At 50.1% G+C, this 22,000-nt stretch overlaps 1 protein-coding gene across 1 annotated transcript in view; it reads left to right on the top strand.

The window, feature by feature from the left end:
* Positions 1-3,229: 3,229 nt before the first annotated feature.
* Positions 3,230-22,000, top strand: part of MAN2B2 (mannosidase alpha class 2B member 2) — a 42,640-nt gene continuing 23,869 nt past the window's right edge. Inside the window, exons 1-5 of the mRNA XM_077136355.1 lie at positions 3,230-3,376; positions 5,508-5,654; positions 14,257-14,362; positions 19,099-19,271; positions 20,616-20,731. Coding sequence (XP_076992470.1) covers positions 3,230-3,376; positions 5,508-5,654; positions 14,257-14,362; positions 19,099-19,271; positions 20,616-20,731 — 689 coding nt within the window. The remainder of the gene's footprint in view (positions 3,377-5,507; positions 5,655-14,256; positions 14,363-19,098; positions 19,272-20,615; positions 20,732-22,000) is intronic.

Here is a 22,000-nt window from a genome sequence, read left to right as displayed (position 1 = left end):
TGAGAGGATCATATGGCAGCCCATGACAAACTCTGGGATCTGGCCTGTTACTACCTGTTGAAGAGTGCTTTGAAAACTATTGCTTTTTTATTTCTTTGCTTTGTATTTATGTTATACTACACAATTAAAAAGTTAAAAAAGAAAGACAAAAAAAAAAAAAGTAACTGTTACCCAAGTGGCTGCTGCCTTAGCCTTCCAGAACTCACCTGAATAATCATAAGCTTGAAGGTTTGTTATTGTTTCTATCTGAGTGTGCTCGTGAACATTTATTATTTTCTCTTACCACAAAGGTAGCTCCCCTTCTGGGAGGAATTTCCCCTTGGCCACGTAAACACAGAGTGCCACCAATCACAGTATCCCATTTTCACCCCCATGGAGTGGGCGTGGGGATGAGTGGCTGGCATTCCTGCCTGCTGACAGTTCTCTGCTGAGTTCCTCTCCAGAACTTGTTCTCCGCTACAGAGCTGCCTTGCCCAAGGTCCCACCTGTATTTAGAAAAGAATGCTTCCCTGCAACAACTCGCATCCAGTGACTGCTCTTTGCAGGGGAGTAAAAGCCCATCCAGTGAAATCAGCAGAGACTTGTGTTGTGAGTGCATAAGCCTGCAACTTCTCCTTCTCCCCAGCCCTGCTTCCTTCCCCACCACCATCCCAAGAGCCCTCCCCACTAAACTTCCTGCCTGCAGACATCCATCTCCCAGTCTGTTTCTCAGGAACCTGACTCATGACAGTGGATTCCAGGAGCGCTCTGCGAAAGAGAAAGCAGACTCTGAAGTGGACTTGGGGCTGGCTCATCTGCTGACCAGCTGGCAGCAAGGTCCCCACCGCAGGTGGGCCGTGGGGAGCAGGGATGGTGTCTGCAAGGTGGAAGCGGTACAACTGTCAAAACCCTCGCTGGCGGAGAACTGGGAGGGTCTGCCGGCAGAAGTCATGTGTCAGGGTTTGTGGGGAAAGAAATCATGGCTGTGTATAGAATTTGATGGCTCTTGCTTGGAGCTAGCAATGCTTTGGAGAAAGACTTGGAAAAGCAGAGGCCTTCACCCAGGTCACTGGACCTGCAGCAGTGGCCACTCTCCCATAAAGACCAGCACTGCTCCCTGTGCCGAAAGATGCTGCCTAGTTCTACCCTGTGACCGATTCCAGGCCACCCTCAGAATCCACCCCCCACTGCCCATGCCAGTCCCCAGGAGGTAGTAGGGTGACGTCACAGCACAGCCCACCTGGGGACCCGCTGGGCCTGCAGAGGGAGGACGAGACTGTACCAGGAAGGAGCTGAGGACTCACCAGCACGTAGCAGCAGGAGACGAGAACCTCGATCCCAAGGGTGGGGGGTCAGGGTTGAGGGGGTAGGGATGAAAGACTGTGACTGAAATGGTTTATTGAAATGGGGGCCCTCTCCTGTCGTGCAGGATCCAATGCCCTGGCAAGGATGCTACGCTAGCACGCTGTTCGGATGGTTCTGGAAGCTTCGAGAAAGCATCAGCTCTCACTAAGTGAAGAGACACACCACATCCACTGTGGCAGATGGTAGAAGGAAAGATCAAAGAGTCAGTGCAGGGGGCCCAAGCTAGAGAGGAGATATTATGTGCTCTAGGTTGAACTGTGCCCCCCCCCCCAAAAAAAAAAACACAGTCAAGTCTTAACCTCCCCAGTGCCATGAACGTGAACTTATTTGTCAATAGGGTCTTAGTGATGTGATTGGCTAAGATGAGGACAAACTGGACCAAGAAGGGCCCTGATCCTGTGTGCGTTGCCTTATTTCGGGAGTGGCTCAGCAAGGTATCTCTGGCCCCCGTTCCTTCGGGAGGTCCATTGCCACCATTGTGCTGTCCCTGCTTCTCATGGTTAGGTGCGGCCCCCGGCCTCCTGTTTCCCTACCGCGTTACTCCCACTGCTGGCAGAGAGCAGTTCCACCAAGAGCTCTGCTTGCGGGGGACAGCCCTGGGCCTGAGCTTCTGGGCGACGCTGGGGCTTGGGAAGTGGAGTGGCCTCTGGACTCTCCTGCGGAGGACAGGTGACAGGTGGATTTTGTGACCTTTCTTAGCGCCTTCTTTTCTTAGTGCTGGTGTCACAATTGTGACAAACCAGGTAACTTAGTTGAAGCGTGCTGTCTTGCAGCTCTAGAAGTCAGATATCTGAAATCAAGAGTCTGCAGAGGCGTGCTCCCTCTGAAACCTGTAGGGAAGGAGCCTTCCTTGCCTCTTCCTGGCTTCTGGGGCTTTCCCCGTGCTCCTTGGAGAACCGTGTCTTGCAGCCGCAGCACTTCAATCTCTGCCTCTGTCGTCACATGGCCCCTCCCCTCATGGCTGTCTGCGCCCACATTCTCCTCCAGAACCACAGGTCTGGCTGTGCTGGACAGTAAACCCCGAGCTGCGGATGCCTATTCGCTGGGGAACAATGGGGTGGGGGTGAGGGGGCTCCAGGGAACATGTGCCCCCCTGCCCCACCCCTCCACAGATGAGTAGGAGAAACTGCCCTTTCCATCTTCCAGCATGTTCTCACTTTATTACCAGGTCCTTATTCTCATCCCCATGTTATGGAGCTCAAACTGAGACTCAGAGGTGAGACATCCAGCCCAAGGTTGCCATCTAGCCACCCAAATCTAATTCTAGAATTTTTGGTCTTGGCTCTTCCACTAACTGTGCAACTTTAGGCAAGTCAAGGGTTATCTGTGAAAGCCAGATTTTCCTCTTTGAAAGGAGGTAGCAATCCCATGACAAGCCCAGATTGGGGGTGCAACAGGAGGTAGAGGGTCATCTGGGAAGGCTGCCTGGTGGTGGAGCTCCCCAAGTTGGGTGTTGAATGGCGGCCTTGGAGTCCAGAGGCACGGTGATGCAGATGTAGAGAGAAATGGGAACCGCTCAGGCAGTAAAAGCCATTGACTTGGGCGCATCCCTTGGGCAGGGGAGGTTTTCACCTGCTGGGGGGCAATCTGGCAGGCTTCCTGGGAGAGGTGGCATTTTGGATTCTGCTTAAAGGACGGGGAAGGCCACGAAACGGGAGTTGGGGGAGGAGTGCTAAGTGGCAATGAGCAAAGCGCCGCCACCCCCTCGCCAGCCCAAGGGGCCAAAGTCCCGCGGGTCTCGCACCTCCCCCAACCCCACCCTGACCCCACCCACCCCGGCGCCTGATCCTCAGCCTCTGGGCTCGGCCCCGCCCCCGCCGGCTCGGCCCGCCCGGCGGACCCGGAAGTCCGTCCCGCGCCTGTCCCTGTCGCCGCCGCCGCGGGGATGGAGCCGCTGCGCCTGCTGCCCCTGCTGCCCCTGCTCGCGCTGCTCGCGCTGCTGCGGCCACCCGGGACTCGGCCCGCGGACCCGATCCGGGCCTTCGTGGTGCCCCACAGCCACATGGACGTGGGCTGGGTCTACACGGTCCAGGTGGGTGGCCGCGCCGCGCTCCGTGCGCCCCTTCCCGAAGCTTCCTTCTTGGGTCCCTGTGGGGACCCGGCTGTGGGGGGAGGCGTCCTGAGGCCAGCTGGGGCTGAGGCCAGCGTAGGAGGAGGGTCAGCCTGGGTGCCTGGCTTGCCTCCTTTGGGCTGCCCCTTCCTGTCTCTGAGCCTCAGTTTCCCCTTCTGTGATAGGAAAGGCTGGAAGCAGCTGAGGTCAGATGAAAAGAGCCCTGACCTGAGAGGGCAGCGGCTGTCAGAGCCCTGGTCTGGGGGACCCTGGGCAAGTCCAGGCTTACTTTCTGGGCCTCAGTTTCCCTTTCTTTAGGGTGGTACTTTGATTGGCCTGGGTCCCTGTGTACCAGGCTGGGGAGGGGAGTGGAAACCTAGGAGTAGGGGTCCCTGGTGTGGGGGTGGGCGTGGTGCATCATTTCCCAGGGGAGCCTGGGGCTGCCTTCAGGTCAGCTGGATGTCAGGTGACCCCTGGAAGGTGAACTGGGCAAGCATTCAGCAGGCTTCTCCCCAGCTCAGACCTGTGGTCACCTTAAGCTTCAGCTTAGGACTTTGGGCAAGGGGCTTTGCTTCCTGAGCAATTTCCCCATCTGTGAAGTGAAAACAGCAGTCCCTGCCGGACATCCAGGGTACGTGGGAGCTACTGGAGAGGGTCAGTATGGGGTTCTCGGCACCCAGGGGGCTGCATTCTCGTCTCTCCTCTGCCCCTTAGACATGGGGGTGGGGGGACCAGCACCACGCTCAGCCCTGTGAACCCCAGTGGGCATTAGATGAGGCCTGAGTGTCTCAGTTGAACCCTGAAACTCTAAAGGAAACAATTATCCAGCCCCCACGTTGCCCTGCTAGCTCCTTCCTCCAGGTTCTCCCTGTCCAGCCAGCCTGGCCTCCTTGCTATCCCTCCAGTGCCCTGGGCCCCTTCTGCCTCAGTGCCTTTGCACAGGCTGTTCCACTGCATGGATGACTTTCCTTCCAGAAGCTGGCAGGCCTCCACCCTTCCTTCCTTTGGATTGTGATCTAGTCACTCTCTTGGCCGGGTCTTCCCCAACAAACCTGTCTCAGCCCCCATCTCCCTGACCTCCTTTACGTTTCTCTCCCTGGCACTTGGCACCACCTGATCTTCCACAACTAGATGTCACTTACAGACTTACAGGCATGAGGATTTTCCACGGTCCCCACTAGAACCTACACTCCACAGGGCAGGAGCTTTGTCCGTCTTGTTCACTGACATGTCCTCTCTGCACTGACCCAGCAGGTGCCCAAGGAACATTTGTTGAGCAGAATGCAGAGAGAGAGAGAGAGCAAAGCCTGATTTCCGGAGGTTTCTGGGGCTAGTAACTGGATAGTATGACCTCAGGCCTTCTCGGCCTCTTTCACTTTTCTTTTGGATTGAGGAAGAGAATTGTGGCTACAGGAACTCTGCAGAGGACGTTCATGAGCGAGAGGCGGGAAGAGGATTTGATGCTGTGTTAAATCTGGTCCTGGGGTACATTTGACTGCCTTTGGGGGTGATGACCCACCCACGGCTAGAGACAGCTTGTGCGTTGGGGAAGCATGCCCACCCATCCCCATTTTACAGAAGGAGAAACTGAGGCCCAGGGAGGATCAGCACCTTGCCGCAGGTCACTCTGGAATAACCCCCATGCCTGCTGACTCGGGGGTTATTCCAGAGTGCCCTTCCCATCGTGTGCCGGACACGGGACATTTGGGACAGAAGCAGCCATGGCTCTGGCCCCGGGAGCCCCCACCCAGTGGCAAGGGCTGGCAGCTAGACCCACGGGGGGCAGCCCAGGGAGGGACGAGGACACCTCCTCTCAGCCGCGTCTCTCGCCACCCACACTCCCCGCGTTATATTTCAGAGCAAGCCTGGGCTTTGGGGTCCCGGGCTGAGCCGGTGTGTCCCTCTGCTCATGGCGGGTGTCGCTGCCCGTGTCCCATCTCTCTCCTCCATGGGGCACGCAGGCATCACAGGCGGGAGAGCTCATGGGGGCGGGACGGGGGGAGCCCCCTCCCGTGCCGGGCAGGACCCCCCCCCCCACATTTTACTCATCGTGCCTTGGGGCGCTCCAGCAGCCCTCACCGAGGCTGGTGTCGTGGTGTCCTCCCTTCTCCAGGAAAGCATGCGGGCCTACGCCGCCAACGTCTACAGTTCCGTGGTGGCCGAGCTGGCCCGTGGCAGCCACCGCCGCTTTGTGGCCGTGGAGCAGGAGTTCTTCCGGCTGTGGTGGGGGCGCGTGGCCTCGGACCAGCAGAAACGCCAGGTGACGTGGCCTGCTGGGGTGGCCTTGCAGGGGGGCAAGGGAGGACAGAAGAGCGGCCATGGGCAGGACACAAAGTGGGCAGGGTCCCTAGCTGTGGCCAGGGCTTGCTTAGACCAGAGACGACAGGCCCGTGGCCAGCTGCACGCCCAACCCTGGCTTTCCTGCTGTCCTTGGGTATAACACCAGCTCTGGGAAGCCAGCCCCACATTCCTGGGGGCCCCCTGCGATGGCTCCCCACGTGGCTCTGAGCCCCCAAACCCTCTTGCCTCCTTGGCTCTCTGGCCCCCATTGGCACAGGACTTGGCCACCCCTGACGAAGGTGGGGGCGCACCCTGAGTTTTGAGGGGGGCACCCTGAAGAGAGGACCTGGTCCCTCCTCCACCACCTCCCAGTGGGATGGCCATGTCCACTGGCCTCTGTGGGCTGCAGATCCACATCTATAAAACGGGGTGCCCTCCCCTTTCTCGGAGAGGTCATGCCGAGAGTGAACATACGACGTGATGTGACAAGAGCACCGAGAACGATGCTCAGGGAGCTCTTAGCTCCGCCCTGGCATGCACCTTCTGTTAGGGATCAGAGAGGCTGAGCAACTTGCTCAGGGCAGCAAAGCCAAGAGGGCAGGACAGGTTGTCCAGGCAGACCTCAGCAGAGCGAGCGACACAGGAAGATGCCCAACATTTGATAGCACTTGCCACTTGCCACACGCTGGGCTGAGCCGTTTGACACATCAGTTCATTGGATACTCCCAAGAGCCATGGAGAAGGGGGATTTTCAGCCCATTGTACAGCAAAGTTCAGAGAGGGCAAGTTCAGAGGGGGCAGGTCACTGGCCCATGGTCACACAGCATATGAACAGCAGGTGGGATTCCAGGCACATGTATCTGACTCAAAGCATGTCTCCAGGGGTGTCCAGCGAAAGATCCACACTTTGCGTGGACACCACCAAACCCATTGTCTGTCCCCTGCCCCCCTGAGAGAGACACTGTCAATGTGTCTGGTCAAGAGGTGAGCAGGCCACTCAACAGGGCAGCTCCACGAAGGCAGTGGTTTTTTACTTTGTTTCCTGCTGAATCCCCAGTGCCTGGACAGGGCTCATTCAATCAGTACATAGTAGGTGCCTATTCAGTCTGTTGAATAAATGAAATATAAACATGGCACCTTCCAAAAGCAAACCAAAATCACACTTTCTAAACGGCCCAGTGGTTTGGCATGCCCACATTCTTTTTTTTTTTAATTAACGGAAAAAAAAGAAAAAAATGAAATTAACCCAACATTTAGAAATCATACCATTCTACATATGTATTCAAGAATTCTTAACATCATCACATAGATGCATGATCATCGTTTCTTAGTACATTTGCATCAGTTTAGAACTAGCAACACAACAGAAAAAGATATAGAATGTTAATATAGAGAAAAAAAAAGTAATAACAATAGTAAAAAAAAAAAAAAAAAAAGACAAACAAATAACCAGACAGACAAAAACAAAACAAAACAAAAACCTATAGCTCAGATGCAGCTTCATTCAGTTTTTTTTTTTTATTAATTAAAAAAAGAATTAACAAAACAATTAGAAATCATTCCAATCTACATGTACAATCAGTAATTCTTAATAACATCACATAGTTGCATATTCATCATTTCTTAGTACATTTGCATCGATTTAGAAAAAGAAATAAAAAGACAACAGAATAAGAATTAAAACAATAATAGAAAGAAAAAAAAACAAAAACAAAAAACCTATACCTCACATGCAGCTTCATTCAGTGTTTTAACATAATTGCATTACAATTGGGTAGTATTGTGCTGTCCATTTCTGAGTTTTTATATCCAGTCCCGTTGTACAGTCTGTATCCCTTCATCTCCAATTATCCCTTCTCTTTTTTCTTTTTTTTTTTAATTAACGGAAAAAAAGAAATTAACCCAACATTTAGAGATCATACCATTCTACACATGCAATCATTAATTCTTAACATCATCACATAGATGCATGATCATCATTTCTTAGTACATTTGCATTGGTTTAGAAGAACTAGCAACATAACCAAAAAAGACATAGAATGTTAATATAGAGAAAAAAATAAAAGTAATAATAGTAAAATCAAAACAAAACAAAACAAAAACCTATAGCTCAGATGCAGCTTCATTCAGTGTTTTAACATGATTACTTTACAATTAGGTATTATTGTGCTGTCCATTTTTGAGTTTTTATATCTAGTCCTGTTGCACAGTCTGTATCCCTTCAGCTCCAATTACCCATTATCTTACCCTGTTTCTAACTCCTGCTGGACTCTGTTACCAATGACATATTCCAAGTTTATTCTCGAATGTCGGTTCACAACAGTGGGACCATACAGTATTTGTCCTTTAGTTTTTGGCTAGACTCACTCAGCATAATGTTCTCTAGGTCCATCCATGTTATTACATGCTTCATAAGTTTATCCTGTCTTAAAGCTGCATAATAATCCATCGTATGTATATACCACAGTTTGTTTAGCCACTCGTCTGTTGATGGACATTTTGGCTGTTTCCATCTCTTTGCAATTGTAAATAACGCTGCTATAAACATTGGTGTGCAAATGTCCGTTTGTGTCTTTGCCCTTAAGTCCTTTGAGTAGATTCCCAGCAATGGTATTGCTGGGTCGTATGGCAATTCTATATTCAGCTTTTTGAGGAACCGCCAAACTGCCTTCCACAGTGGTTGCACCATTTGACATTCCCACCAACAGTGGATAAGTGTGCCTCTTTCTCCGCATCCTCTCCAGCACTTGTCATTTTCTGTTTTGTTGATAATGGCCATTCTGGTGGGTGTGAGATGATATCTCATTGTGGTTTTGATTTGCATTTCTCTAATGGCCAGGGACGTTGAGCATCTCTTCATGTGCCTTTTGGCCATTTGTATTTCCTCTTCTGATAGGTGTCTGTTCAAGTCTTTTTCCCATTTTGTAATTGGGTTGGCTGTCTTTTTGTTGTTGAGTTGAACAATCTCTTTATAAATTCTGGTTACTAGACCTTTATCTGATATGTCATTTCCAAATATTGTCTCCCATTGTGTAGGCTGTCTTTCTACTTTCTTTTTTTTTTTTTTTTTTTTAAAGAGAGAGGGAGGAAGGGAAGGAAAGACAGAGAGAAGGAAGGAAGAATAGAAGGAAGGAAGGGAGGAAGAAAGGGAAACATCTTTAAACATTTTCTTGTTTTATTATATTTGTTTTGTTTGTTTGTTTTTACATGGGCTGGGGCCGGGAATCGAACCGGGGTCCTCCGGCATGGCAGGCAAGCACTCTTGCCCGCTGAGCCACCGCGGCCCGCCCTCTTTCTACTTTCTTGATGAAGTTCTCTGATGCACAAAAGTGTTTAATTTTGAGGAGCTCCCATTTATTTATTTCCTTCTTCAGTGCTCTTGCTTTAGGTTTAAGGTCCATAAAACCGCCTCCAATTGTAAGTTTCATAAGATATCTCCCAACATTTTCCTCTAACTGTTTTATGGTCTTAGACCTAATGTTTAGATCTTTGATCCATTTTGAGTTGACTTTTGTATAGGGTGTGAGATACGGGTCCTCTTTCATTCTTTTGCATATGGATATCCAGTTCTCTAGGCACCATTTATTGAAGAGACTGTTCTGTCCCAGGTGAGTTGGCTTGACTGCCTTATCAAAAATCAAATGTCCATAGATGAGAGGGTCTATATCTGAGCACTCTATTCGATTCCATTGGTCGATATGTCTATCTTTATGCCAATACCATGCTGTTTTGACCACTGTGGCTTCATAATATGCCTTAAAGTCCGGCAGCATGAGACCTCCAGCTTCGTTTTTTTCCCTCAAGATGTTTTTAGCAATTCGGGGCACCCTGCCCTTCCAGATAAATTTGCTTATTGGTTTTTCTATTTCTGAAAAAGTAAGTTGTTGGGATTTTGATTGGTATTGCATTGAATCTGTAAATCAATTTAGGTAGGATTGACATCTTAACTATATTTAGTCTTCCAATCCATGAACACGGTATGCCCTTCCATTTATTTAGGTCTTCTGTGATTTCTTTTAGCAGTTTTTTGTAGTTTTCTTTATATAGGTTTTTTGTCTCTTTTGTTAAATTTATTCCTAGGTATTTTATTCTTTTAGTTGCAATTGTAAATGAGATTCGTTTCTTGATTTCCCCCTCAGCTTGTTCATTACTAGTGTATAGAAATGCTACAGATTTTTGATGTTGATCTTTTAACCTGCTACTTTGCTGTACTCATTTATTAGCTCTAGTAGTTTTGTTGTGGATTTTTCCGGGTTTTCGACGTATAGTATCATATCGTCTGCAAACAGTGATAGTTTTACTTCTTCCTTTCCAATTGTGATGCCTTGTATTTCTTTTTCTTGTCTAATTGCTCTGGCTAGAACCTCCAACACGATGTTGAATAATAGTGGTGATAGTGGACATCCTTGTCTTGTTCCTGATCTTAGGGGGAAAGTTTTCAATTTTTCCCCATTGAGGATGATATTAGCTGTAGGTTTTTCATATATTCCCTCTATCATTTTAAGGAAGTTCCCTTGTATTCCTATCTTTTGAAGTGTTTTCAACAGGAAAGGATGTTGAATCTTGTCAAATGCCTTCTCTGCATCAATTGAGATGATCATGTGATTTTTCTGCTTTGATTTGTTGATATGGTGTATTACATTAATTGATTTTCTTATGTTGAACCATCCTTGCATACCTGGGATGAATCCTACTTGGTCATGATGTATAATTCTTTTAATGTGTTGTTGGATACGATTTGCTAGAATTTTATTGAGGATTTTTGCATCTGTATTCATTAGAGAGATTGGTCTGTAGTTTTCTTTTTTTGTAATATCTTTGCCTGGTTTTGGTATGAGGGTGATGTTGGCTTCATAGAATGAATTAGGTAGTTTTCCCTCCACTTCGATTTTTTTGAAGAGTTTGAGGAGAGGTGGTACTAATTCTTTCTGGAATGTTTGGTAGAATTCACATGTGAAGCCGTCTGGTCCTGGACTTTTCTTTTTAGGAAGCTTTTGAATGACTAATTCAATTTCTTTACTTGTGATTGGTTTGTTGAGGTCATCTATTTCTTCTTGAGTCAAAGTTGGTTGTTCATGTCTTTCCAGGAACCTGTCCATTTCATCTAAATTGTTGTATTTATTAGCGTAAAGTTGTTCATAGTATCCTGTTATTACCTCCTTTATTTCTGTGAGGTCAGTAGTTATGTCTCCTCTTCCATTTCTGATCTTATTTATTTGCATCCTCTCTCTTCTTCTTTTTGTCAATCTTGATAAGGGCCCATCAATCTTATTGATTTTCTCATAGAACCAACTTCTGGTCTTATTGATTTTCTCTATTGTTTTCATGTTTTCAATTCAATTTATTTCTGCTCTGATCTTTGTTATTTCTTTCCTTTTGCTTGCTTTGGGATTAGTTTGCTGTTCTTTCTCCAGTTCTTCCAAGTGGACAATTAATTCCTGCATTTTTGCCTTTTCTTCTTTTCTGATATAGGGATTTAGGGCAATAAATTTCCCTCTTAGCACTGCCTTTGCTGCGTCCCATAAGTTTTGGTATGTTCTGTTTTCATTTTCATTCGCCTCAAGGTATTTACTAATTTCTCTTGCAATTTCTTCTTTGACCCACTCATTGTTTAAGAGTGTGTTGTTGAGCCTCCACGTATTTGTGAATTTTCTGGCACTCCGCCTATTATTGATTTCCAACTTCATTCCTTTATGATCTGAGAAAGTGTTGTATATGATTTCAATCTTTTTAAATTTGTTAAGACTTGCTTTGTGACCCAGCATATGGTCTATCTTTGAGAATGATCCATGAGCACTTGAGAAAAAGGTGTATCCTGCTGTTGTGGGATGTAATGTCCTATAAATGTCTGTTAAGTCTAGCTCATTTATAGTAATATTCAGATTCTCTATTTCTTTATTGATCCTCTGTCTAGATGTTCTGTCCATTGATGAGAGTGGGGAATTGAAGTCTCCAACTATTATGGTATATGTGTCTATTTCCCTTTTCAGTGTTTGCAGTGTATTCCTCACGTATTTTGGGGTATTCTGGTTCGGTGCGTAAATATTTATGATTGTTATGTCTTCTTGTTTAATTGTTCCTTTTATTAGTATATAGTGTCCTTCTTTGTCTCTTTTAACTGTTTTACATTTGAAGTCTAACTTGTTGAATATTAGTATAGCCACTCCTGCTATTTTCTGGTTGTTATTTGCATGAAATATCTTTTCCAAACCTTTCACTTTCAACCTATGTTTATCTTTGGGTCTAAGATGTGTTTCCTGTAGACAGCATATAGAAGGATCCTGTTTTTTAATCCATTCTGCCAGTCTATGTCTTTTGATTGGGGAATTCAGTCCATTAACATTTAGTGTTATTACTGTTTGGATAATATTTTCCTCTACCATTTTGCCTTTTGTATTATATATATCATATCTGACTTTCCTTCTTTCTACACTCTTCTCCATACCTCTCTCTTCTGTCTTTTCGTATCTGACTCTACTGCTCCCTTTAGTATTTCTTGCAGAGCTGGTCTCTTGGTCACAAATTCTCTCAGTGACTTTTTGTCTGAGAATGTTTTAATTTCTCCCTCATTTTTGAAGGACAATTTTGCTGGATATAGGAGTCTTGGTTGGCAGTTTTTCTCTTTTAGTAATTTAAATATATCATCCCACTGTCTTCTAGCTTCCATGGTTTCTGCTGAGAAATCTACACATAGTCTTATTGGGTTACCCTTGTATGTGACAGATTGTTTTTCTCTTGTTGCTTTCAAGATCCTCTCTTTCTCTTTGACCTCTGACATTCTAATTAGTAAGTGTCTTGGAGAACGCCTATTTGGGTCTAATCTCTTTGGGGTGCGCTGCACTTCTTGGATCTGTAATTTTAGGTCTTTCATAAGAGTTGGGAAATTTTCAGTGATAATTTCTTCCATTAGTTTTTCTCCTCCTTTTCCCTTCTCTTCTCCTTCTGGGACACCCACAACATGTATATTTGTGCGGTTCATATTGTCCTTGAGTTCCCTGATACCCTGTTCAAATTTTTCCATCCTTTTCCCGATAGTTTCTGTTTGTTTTTGGAATTCAGATGTTCCATCCTCCAAATCACTAATTCTATCTTCTGTCTCTTTAAATCTATCATTGTAGGTATCCATTGTTTTTTCCATCTTTTCTACTTTATCCTTCACTTCCATAAGTTCTGTGATTTGTTTTTTCAGTTTTTCTATTTCTTCTTTTTGTTCAGCCCATGTCTTCTTCATGTCCTCCCTCAATTTATCGATTTCGTTTTTGAAGAGGTTTTCCATTTCTGTTCGTATATTCAGCATTAGTTGTTTCAGCTCCTGTATCTCATTTGAACTATTGGTTTGTTCCTTTGACTGGGCCATATTTTCAATTTTTTTAGCGTGATCCATTATCTTCTGCTGGCGTCTGGGCATTTAGTCAGATTTCCCTGGGTGTTGGACCCAACAATTTGGAGGATTTTTCTGTGAAATCTCTGGGTTCTGTTTTTCTTATCCTGCCCAGTAGGTGGCGCTCGTGGCACACGTTTGTTTGCAGGTCCCACCAGTAGAAGGTGCTGTGGGTCCTTTAACTTTGGAAAACTCTCGCCGTCGGAGAGGTTCGCCAGCCTAAGTGGCTTGGAAGAGTGCCAGCCGGCCCGGGGTCCGAACGCGGGGAGGGTCGCCGGCCGCCTCAGCCCGGGAGAGTACCCGTCCGAATTTCCTAGTCGGCCCGGGGCGCCAAGCGCGGCGGGAGGGCGCCAGCCGCCGCGGCCCGCCCGGGAGAGTGCACCGTTCCCAGCTAGCTGCTGGAATGCAACACACCAGAGACCGATTGGCTTTTAATAAAAGGGGATTTATTTTGTTGGTTCTTCAGAGGAAAGGCAGCTAACTTTCCACTGAGGCTCTTTTCTTCCGTGGAAGGCACAGGATGGTCTCTGCTGGTCTTCTCTCCAGGCCCCTGGGTTCCAACAACTTTCCCCGGGGTGACTTCTCCAAAGGCCTGGGCTGAGCTGCAAGTGCTGTGATGAGGAATGCTGAGCTGCTAGACTGTGCTACATTGTGTTCTCTCATTTAAGCACAAGCCAATTAAGTTAAACGTCACTCATTGCAGGAGACACGCCTCCTAGCCGACTGCGGATGTAATTAGCAACAGATGAGATTCACCTACCATTGGCTCATGTCCACAGCAACAGAACTAGGTGCTTTCACCTGGCCAAGTTGACAACTGAATCTAACTACCACAAGTATTAAAACAAAAAGGACAAGATGTTTACAGTTAGTGATTCTGGGTGAAAGATATATGGGAGCTCCAAACTATCCTTGCAACATTTTTATAAGTTTGAAAGTATTTAGAAAGTAAGGCATACATACACAGACACCTGCTTTTACTTGTTTTTTTATTCATTCATTGCCGAAGGCCAGCGGTGGGCCAGGTGCCATCCTGGGGGGGGGGGACACAGGGCAAGGTCCCGCTTTGGCGGGATTCACAAAGCAGGGAGTGAGGTGAGCAGGGAAGCGAAGCTGAGGGGCTTTATGGGGCACTGTGAGGTCCCCCACAGACCCCACCAGGCCTGGGGGTGTGACCTGGGCTTTTTCTCGCTGTGCCAAGGTCCACAGGCTCCTGGCCGAGGGACAGCTGGAGTTCATCCTCGGAGGCCAGGTCATGCACGATGAGGCCGTGACTCACCTTGACGACCAGATCCTACAGCTCACAGGTGTGACCACCCTGCCCCAATCCCAGGGACCCTAGGGGCCTCCTTTTGGGCAGGGACTGGGGGTCTGCACAGGGGGTTGTGGTCTCCATCTGCCCCTCTCGGTGTCTCACTAGTGTCATATCCATGCCAGTGCCGGGGCAGGGGGCTGCAGGGGTTGAGTGAGGGTCCTCAGGCCAGAGGACCTGTTTGTACCCAGCTCTGCCAATTCCCAGCCCTGTGTCCCTGGGCAAGGGATGTGACCTCCCTGGCCCTCGGTGTCCCCTTTGATAAAATAAGTTTGGTAATAGGATCTACTACAGAGGGTCCTTGTGAGATTAAACTGGATTAGTATATTTAAAACACTTTCCGTAGAGTTTGTGGTTTCTGGTGAATGCTCAAAAAATGTTAGCTGCCATCACCACCTCTGCCATCCTCATCGTCACACTGTCACCGCCTCCATTAGCACTGTCACCACCATCACCACCATCGCCACCATCCTCCACCCTGGCGGGCACTTTCCTCTCTGTTCACCAAGTGCTTTGCCCCAGCAGCACCCTACCCCGTCCTCATGGCAGGCTGATGAGGGGACATCGCGACTCCAGTCCCATTTGGCTGATGTAGAAACTGAGACCCAAAGACCTGAGGGGACTCTCTCAAGGGCAGACGGGCTGTGGATGGGGCAGGACTTGAATCCTGGCCCCATGACTCCGTTTCCAGCTGCGTGCTCGCTCCCCTACGGCATAGCCTCTCGGCACCCCTCTTTGTAAGACAGCGAGGTAGAGGCCTGCACTGGCAGAGAATCTTGGTGCACTGCTGCCCTTCCCCCTGTTTAATCTGGGGTCCTTCCCGTGTGCTCCCCACTGCCTTCTTTCTGTCCTTCTGCCACCACTGGACTTCGCCATTTTGACCTTGAAGCTGGTGCTGGAGGCAGCCCTTTCTTCTCAATCCCCAGTATCGTCACTTCTCTTGTCCTAGCCACCTTCCACAGGCAGAGCGCAGCTCCTCCCTCACCTCACAGCCACCCTAGGCGGGGGGGCTGCAACCCCCAGAGGATGGGTGAAAGGACAGGCTCAGGGGCTGTGCCACGGCCACTCCCTGCCTCCAGAACCTGCGTCCTTCTCTTTTCCCCATTTAAAGTGTTAGTTTTGATGCCACAGCAAGGCAACTGGGTACATGATGGTAGTCTTTTTAAAAATATTTTTATTGACAAATCTTCACACATATAAAGTCCATACATGGTGTACAATCAGTGGCTCACAATGTCACCACATAGTTGTGTATTCATCATGTTGATCATTTTTTAGAACAATTGCATCACTCCAGAACAAGAAATAAATAAAAATTAAAATAAAAAAAGAACAGAAAAAACTCATACATCCCATACCCCTTACCCCCCCCATTGACCATTAGTATTTCAATCTACCCATTTTTTTTCACCCCTTATTTATTTTTTAACCTTACTTTTTCTTTTAATTATCTTATAATAGCACTCCACAGTCTCCTGAACTCGGCATTCAAGGCCTTGCAGCCTGGCCTCCCTCTCTGGTTTTGCTCCCCTCTGCTTCCTGCTGCCCTTTACCTGCTCTCTCAACAGCTGCTGGGCTCTGTGTCATCTGTCTGCTTTCACTGGTGATGTTTCCTCTTATTCTCCACCTGAATAACTCATCCTTCAAGGTCACCTGGGGAGACAAGCCCTCCCCACCTCCTCCCCACAGAAGTCCACTCTGGGTTCCCACAGTTCCTTAGCTCCGCCCCCTTCAAGCCCAAACTGCAAGCTCCCCTGGGGAGGGGAACTGTCTGATTCATCTCTAGAGGACCCAGTGCAGGGTCTGGCCCAGACAAGTGCTGGGTGGTCAGGGAAGGGGCTGGGTGCTGCCTCAGGGATACCCACAGCCAGGGTGCCACACCACTGGTCTGGCAGGAGTGGGGAGAAAGGAAAGGTCCAGGTGCAGGTGGAGGGAAGGGAGACCAGCACAGACTTCAGCTTGGCCCTCCCGGGGCCATCACCCTGCCTGGGTGACCGTGCCCTGAGCTGTCACCCCCTGCCCGGGCAGTCACTCACTCCTGCCCTGAGCTAGTCAAACCCCAGCTTTCAGCCCTACACCAAGCTCTCCCTGGAACCCCCGTGTCATGAGATGGTCTTCCCCTTCCCCGGCTCACTTCTGCCTCCTCCCAGATAAGCTCAACATCACCTTAAAAAGAAGCAAAGCAGTTCCTCCAGCGCGGTGGTAGCCATGCTGCCCGTCTCCCTCCATCTGCTTCGGTAGGGGTGGGGGGGCGCGGTGTCCGCAGGGCCCGGCCATGGGCACTGGCGGGGCTGCCGTAGCAGAGACAGTGGCAGGAGCTCGGAAGGAGAGAAGGGTTTGCTCACTCATGGACGAATCTGCAGCGATTGGGAGACTGCCCCGTGGGGGTGTCCAGAGATCCCGGGAGCTTCGGGCTTTTTCCTTGGCCACCCCTAGGGATTCCTTCTCCATGCGCGGTCAGACCTGGCTCGCCCCTTGAGCTGCCATTCCAGCCCCAGGGAGGGCAGACAGCGTCCTTTTGGGGGCTGACCCAGGACTTGCCAACATCACGTCTGCTCAGGTCACATTGGGCAAAACATAGTCACATGACCCCCAGGCTGCAGTGGGGGCGGGGGGATGCAGGCCATCATTTTGCTCACATCCCATTGGCCAAGAGAGAGCCATGTGATCGTCACTAGCTGCAAAGGAGGCTGGGGAGTGTAGTCTAGCTGGGGGCCATGTGCCTTGCTAAAAGCAAGAGGACGTGTGTGGATCAGTTTCCGAAAGGAAAAACAGGAGAATGTATGTTGGGAGATGGTTAGCAAATTCAGTCGTTACCCAGTTCCTCTGTTAGTAATGCTTTCTGCTGGAGGGCAAAAAAAACCTGAGTTACTGTGACTTAAGTCCTGTAGACATTTACTGTTGACTTAAGAAGATGGGGATGGTTAGGGGGATGGTTAGGCAGTTCCTTGATATGTGTGATTCCCACGTCCTTTCCCTCATGGTCATGACATGGCTGCCACAGCTCTAGACATCATGCCAGCACACAACCATTTTTCAAGGCAGGGAAAAGGGGAAAGGGACTTTCTTGATTCTCTCTCTCTTTTTAATTAAGGTGGAAACCTCCCTCTAGAACTTCCAAGCAGGCTTAACTCACACATTTTATTGGCTATATCCATGAACCACACCTACTTCTTTCTAACTGCAAGACAGGCTGAGAAAACATGATCTGGCAAGGGAGAATGTTCTGCTTAGATCGGTCACAATCCATCCCTTGGACCAGGGCATGGTGCTCCTTGAGCAAAGTGAAGGTTCTGTAAATGAGAAAGAGAGGCTGCTGAATTGGCAGCATTGGGTGGCCTGTGTGGTGAGAGAGGACACCCTCCACGGCTGGCCTGCCCCCTCACAGTGTGACATGGTTGATCACACCCTCCTCTGAACCCACCTTCCTTGGGGACCCTGGACCCCACACCCTCTCAGCTCTCCTCCCACTTCTCTGGCCTCTCCAGCTTTGTCTTCTCTGCTTCCTGCACCCCCTCCACCTGCCCCTGTGGGGTTCCTGAGGCTGGAGGACCATGCAGTCATGCTCCCTGGCTTCTCCTCACTCACCTCCTCTGCGTATCTACCCCAGAATCTTCCTCAGCCCCTGCCCACACCTCCCAGCAGCCGCTGACCTCTCACCCTGCCTTGATCTTGCTTATGGGTCTGACTGCTGCCCTGGCCCCCAGATGCGGGCACCATCTGGGCCTCAGCCAATGTTTCCAGGACCGAGAAGTTCATCAGTGAAAAGCATGTAGACTCGTGGCCAGTTATTGAGCTCTCCATGTCTTAGTTCTCCATCCTTAAAATGCAGATTGCGACACCCCTTGCTCAGGGAGTTAAGAAGATAGTGTTAGGGGTACCTCATCCACCAGGCTTCTTCAAGCCTGGATCCCATTTCTCCCTGCAGTGCCCACCCCAACACCTCTCTCTGTGGCAGTCCTTACATAGCAAATGAATAAATGAACGGCTGGATAATTCTGGGATAGAGCCACCTGCATTTGTTATCTCCTGCTGCATAACAAATTGCCCCAAATTTAATGGCTTCAACTATCAAACACTTATTATCTGACCATCCCTGTGGGTGAGGAATTTGGGAGAGGCTTAGCTGGTTGGTTCTGGCCAAGGTCATGGTCCAGACATCGGCCGGGGCTGCAGTGACCTGGGGGCTGAGCTGGAGCTGGAGCAGCCGCTTCCCAGCTCAGCCCGAGGTTTGCTGGAGGAGGCCTCGAACTTGCTGGCTGTAAACTGGGGGACTCAGTTCCTCGCGGCGTGGACCTCCCCGTAGGACTGCTCGGGATACGGTACCCGGTGCCCCCAGAGCAAGTGGCAGGAGAGAGGGTGAGCATATCCAAGATGGAAACTGCAAGACCCTTCCTGACCTACTCTTCTGCACACACCGTCACTTCTGCCTCATTCTGTTGGAAGTGACACTCAGTCTAGCCCACCCCCAAGCCCTAAGCCTCACTTCTTAAAGTAAGAAATGTCAAAAGAATTTGAGGACATATTTTTGGACCACCCCACCTCTAGACTGAAGTTTACCTTTCGCATTTTCCATGGGCTCTACGAGAATCGCTGGAATGAGGGCCTTGTCCAAGTTCATTCCGAAATCCTCACCTCTGCCAGCCTGGGTGCCCCGGGCAGGTGCTCAGGTGACAAGGAAGCCAGGAGCCCACCCCGCCGGCCGTCAGCAAGGTCATGCTCTCTCTGCAGAAGGACACGGGTTTCTCTATGAGACGTTTGGGATCCGGCCACAGTTCTCCTGGCACGTCGACCCCTTTGGTGCGTCCGCCACAACCCCCACCCTCTTTGCCCTGGCGGGCTTTGACGCCCACCTCATCTCCAGGATCGACTATGACCTCAAGGAGACCCTGCAGGAGTCCCAGGTGAGGGGGCGCCCTGCCTGCTGCTGCGGGCCCGCCCCTCGCTCCTTCCCCCTCCGAGCATCAGGCCCTGCCAGGTGCATCCTGCCGGGAGACCCCTGCCCTGCCTTGGGGCGGAGGCTGGGGCCGAGGGCTTCCTTGGGTCCTTCCTTGGGTCCCCCACAGCACCCAGGACAGAGCTGTGCTCAGGAGGCAGAGCTTGGCGGACTAGAGGCAGAATGGAAGGGAGGGGGAAGTCCTCTGGGACGAACAGTTAGTGGCGACACCTAACTCTTCAGGGGTGTGGGCAGCTATTCTGGGAATGACACAATGGCAGCAGCTGTCGACGCTGCAGCAGCTGCACACTGACGGAGTGCCAGGGTCCATCCTTCATTTGGTTCAATCCTCACGGCACCCCTATGAGATGGGCACTGTTGTAACTATCCCCATTTTATAGACGGAGAAACTGAGGCCCTGAAAGGTTTGTTTGTTTTTTGCATAGGCAGGCACCAGGAACCGAACCTGGGTCTCCGGCATGGCAGGTGGGAACTCTGCCACTGAGCCACCATGGTCTGCCCTGCCCCTGAAAGGCTTTAAAAAACCTTTAAGAAAAACTGTCCAGGATCACATTTTTCGTAAAGGTATAGCCAGAATGAGAACCCAGCAGTCTGGCCTCTGAGCTGCTTCTCTTAATCCTCCACCCACCCCACCGACAGTCTCTAGGTCTGGAGAGCGAGGATAGACCTGGCTGGAGGAAGTGACACAAAAGTGGATTTGGGCTCTAGATAGGCAAGGGAAGTCACATTTTTATGGAGCCCCTTCTATATGCCACACCAAACACGTTCCCTGTGTCAGCTCGTTCCACCCGCAGGTGACCCCGTGAGCCAGGTGTGACTGTCCCCATTTATCAAGTACAGAAACCACATCACAGAGGGGTTAGGGACCTGCGGGGGGGCCCAGGGCTGGTTGTTAGTAGCTCCCACCTCTTATCCCTGCTTTGCAGACCTGAGCATTTTCTGGCCATCAGAACTATTAAAAAAGAAGACCATGTACCTGGTGAAAGGTGATGAGCTTCCCGTCCCCGTGGTATTCAGGCAGGCAGTCTGAGCTTCTCTAGGAGAACGAGGCAGAGATTCCTGCCCCCTGTGGAGGGGGTTGGGCTGAACTGGATGTGTAGGCTCTGGCTGAAGGGCACAGCCCATGGCTGGCTGTGTCTTCCGGAGCTGAGAGAAGCATCTTACCAGGGAGGGAGCAAAGCGGGGTCTTATCCATGCACCACCAAGAGATGGTCAAAGGTGAGCACGGGCCCACGTGGGGCTGGAGGAGGTGGAGCCCTCGGCCCTCAGCCTGTTCCCTCTGGGTTTGCAGGGGCTGCAGTTCGTCTGGCAAGGGTCCCCGTCCCTGTTGGAGCAGCAGGAAATCTTCACGCACGTCATGGATCAGTACAGCTACTGCACCCCCTCCCACATCCCTTTCTCTAACAGGTGTGTGTCCTAGTCCAGATGTCTCGGCCTGCCTGGAGCCCCTGCACCCTCCTGGGTATCTTTGCCCAGCCCCTGTTTTTAGCAGCTCTTGTGAACTTTTTCATCCCATCTTGTTATGCCTTTCCATATACAGTTTCTCATCTTGATGGAGACCCTTCCATGTGCCACACCAAACACGTTTCCCATGTCAGCTCATCCACCCGCAGGTGACCCCATGAGCAGGGGGTGGCTCTCCCCATTTATCAAGGACAGAAACCACATCACGGGGGGGGGTGTTATCGACCCCGTTTTACAGATGAGAAGACAGAGGCTCAGCAGGGGAAGTGCCCCACTCAGGGCTACCCAGCTGGTAAATGGGAGGCAGGATTTAACTCTAGTTCTGTTAGACTCCAGATGCCTCGTGCTGTGAGTCTCTGTCCCACTGTGGGGTGATTTAAAGGATCCTCCCACACTGGCCCTGAGAGGTCCCTTCCTGCTTCGGGCCTCGGCTTTCCCATCTTCAGGGTGAGGAATTGAGCCAGCTGGTCCCTGGAGGCCCCTCCATCCCCTTCCCCACTCTATGTGCCCAAGGTCCCGCAGCTGGCGAAAGTAGCAAAGCCATCGCTGGGCTCAGGCAGCCGGCTCCAGAGCCTCTCGCGTGGCACCAGCTGCCTGCGGTCCCCATGGAGTCGAACAACCCAGGTTCAAGTCCCAGCTCTGCCACTTGGTGCCTGGGAGCCCCAGGGCAAGGCGTCCGGCCCCGCTGCCAGTAGAAATGACCAGCAAGCCAAGGGAAGGACAACGTCAGGTGGGGTCCATTCACAGTCGGTGCCACTGTCGAGCCCTATTATGTGCCTGGTGTTGTCACTAGCTATTTCCTATACATTATTTTCACTTAATCCTTGTAACAGTCTGCAAGACATTTTGCCAAGGAGGAGAGTGAGGTTCAGAGCCATCAGAAGGTGGCGCAGCGGGGATGCCAGCCTAGGATTATGGGCTCCAGCCAGGGATCCCCAGATCTCACCCCTTTGGCCTTGAGGCACGAGACAGGGAAGATGCTTAGCTGGGGGCCGCCTGGACCCCCAAGGCTCACCCTTGGGGTTGGCACCGTACTGAGCCATATTGGTACCTGGGGCAAAAGGAAAACTCCCTAATCCTGATCCTGTGTTAATTTAGAAATGTGATATTTTGTTCATTGTGGATTTTTTTGCATTAATTTTCATATCTTGAAAATACTGGATTAAAAACATTTATCTTGATTACCAAGGTTTGGGGCACCCCCTTACATTT

Source organism: Tamandua tetradactyla, chromosome 19 (genome assembly GCF_023851605.1).
Source record: "Tamandua tetradactyla isolate mTamTet1 chromosome 19, mTamTet1.pri, whole genome shotgun sequence".
Lineage (NCBI taxonomy): Eukaryota > Metazoa > Chordata > Mammalia > Pilosa > Myrmecophagidae > Tamandua > Tamandua tetradactyla.
Note: the sequence above shows the minus strand (reverse complement) of the source record. Positions and strands in the feature narration are given on the sequence as shown.